Source organism: Ailuropoda melanoleuca, chromosome 4 (genome assembly GCF_002007445.2).
Source record: "Ailuropoda melanoleuca isolate Jingjing chromosome 4, ASM200744v2, whole genome shotgun sequence".
NCBI lineage: Eukaryota > Metazoa > Chordata > Mammalia > Carnivora > Ursidae > Ailuropoda > Ailuropoda melanoleuca.
The window spans coordinates 11,621,849-11,623,868 of record NC_048221.1 but is presented as its reverse complement, the minus strand read 5'-3'; the positions used below and the strand labels follow the sequence as shown (position 1 = coordinate 11,623,868).

Here is a 2,020-nt window from a genome sequence, read left to right as displayed (position 1 = left end):
TCTTTGTGCCATCTTGGCATAGCACTGTGCCTACAACGCAACCCCAGATAGACTCAAGGAAACACAGGCATGAGAACTTGCTGTTTTGCAGAAGGTAATGTGGGGGAAATAGGGAAAGAACTTCAATAAGATGTCAGATAACAACCCACTTTTAACATTCTGTATGTTCTCACCTAAGCTCTGAACCCCTTCCCTTTGTTTGTCTCTGCCTCTCTGTCTCTTTCTCTTTCTCCACTTCACATTCGGACATACTTCACTAAACTCAGATCAACACAGACCTCCTGAGGGTCTCTCCGCTCCAAAGACATTGAGGAATCAGTCAACCATCTCCTTGGAGACAAATAGTTTATGTTCTTTTGTACATATATTATAATTAAAAGATAATACTTAGACAACACTGGACGCAGTGCCTCTTAAGAAAAGCCTTGATGCTGGTGGCATTTATTATTATGCTCATTTCTGTTTTTCCTGATGGTGGAGGAGGAAAGGTCCTCCCTTACTTGTCCATCCAAGAAAAATCATTGGCATCAGTGCCAGACAAATCCATGTGATATCTCCCACCAGCCCATAGGGAGATAACACACTCTTAGACAGAGGTAATGGGATGGAGTTCATCACATGGGGTCAAGACAAGACATAGAGTCTATGCCAGAGGCAGCAAACAAATTGGGGAAAACAAATACCTAGCCTGCTCCAATACCTAATGGTGCATCCACCAATATCTATTCAGTATTTTCATATACTGAAACACTACAATAGTCCTATGGAGAGAGTTGTTATTATTGTCTCCCATGCTATCATACCTCCTCGCCACCAAATAGGCCATCAGGAGCTTAGGGGACTGAATTTTCTCTGGAAGCTTTTCTTTATAGCATTCTTGAGCTCCTTATTCCTGAGGCTGAAAATGATCGGGCTGAGAAAGGGAGTGAAGACTGTGTAGGTGGTGGCCATCAGAGTGTTACTGTCCATAGAATGGGGGCCCTTGGGCTTGAGGTAGATAATGGAGGCAAAACTGTAGTGCACAATGACCACAGTGAGGTGGGACACACATGTGGAGAAGGTCTTGTGCCTGCCCTCAGCAGAGGGGATCCTCAATATGGCAGCCACAATGAAGACATAGGAGAGGACGATGAGGAATAAACAGCCCATCAGAGCTGTGACACACACCAGGATCACACCCATGGTGACAGAGGATGTCTCCTTCCCACAGGCCAACTTTAGGAGGGAAAGGGCATGGCAGACAAAATGGTGTATCACATTAGACCCACAGAAGGTGAGGTGAAAAACTATCAGGGTCACCATCAACCCCATGACTGAGCCACCAGCCCAGGAACAGGACACTAGACGGGCACAGGAGCGGGTGCTCATGAGCACATTGTACGAAAGGGGGTGGCAGATGGCCACGTAGCGGTCATAGCCCATGACCGTGAGCAGGAAGGCGTGGGTGAAGCCGAATGTGAAGGAGAAGAACNATTAGCAAATGTTACATGAAGTGGGAAACTAGGTGTGCATTGTTTTAGAATCCGGAACAAGCCCATGGTACTCACTGTCTGTGCTGCTCATTAGCAGGGAACAGAAAACCAGGAGCGGTGCTTGAGGAAAGATACAGAAAGAAGGAATATCAGGGTCAGAAGGGAAGAGACGTGATCATCTACCTAAAAGGTAAAAGAATGAAGGTGGAATATATTTGAGCCAAGCCAGAACACAAGTTGCAGAGGACTAGATCAACTTCCCAAACGGGCAGTATTTTCCATGGAATTACACCTATAGTCATCACATTAAAGATAGAATTTAAGGAAAACATAAAATAACATTACCAATAGTGACACGGACTAATATGAGACATTGCTCATACATTTTGGTGTCAGGATTTCTTTACTCTAGAAACCTATTGAGTCCCCTAGAGGGCCATAGTTTGAGGGAGTGATAACTCTCCATTCTTACCATATTAGTAATTAAAACTGTGATTCTTTGAAAATATTTACTTATTAACGCATGGAAAAGAACAATAATCAACCTT

The 2,020-nt window shown here is 44.2% G+C and overlaps 1 protein-coding gene across 1 annotated transcript; it reads right to left on the bottom strand.

Annotated features, from left to right (window-relative positions):
• Nucleotides 1-825: 825 nt before the first annotated feature.
• On the bottom strand, nucleotides 826-1,473 carry LOC100480293 (olfactory receptor 10H4; the record flags this gene model as incomplete). The annotated part of the gene is made up of 1 exon (XM_002930713.4): nucleotides 826-1,473. A coding segment is annotated over one exon (648 nt), but the record flags the coding sequence as incomplete, so codon positions are not given.
• Nucleotides 1,474-2,020: the final 547 nt, after the last annotated feature.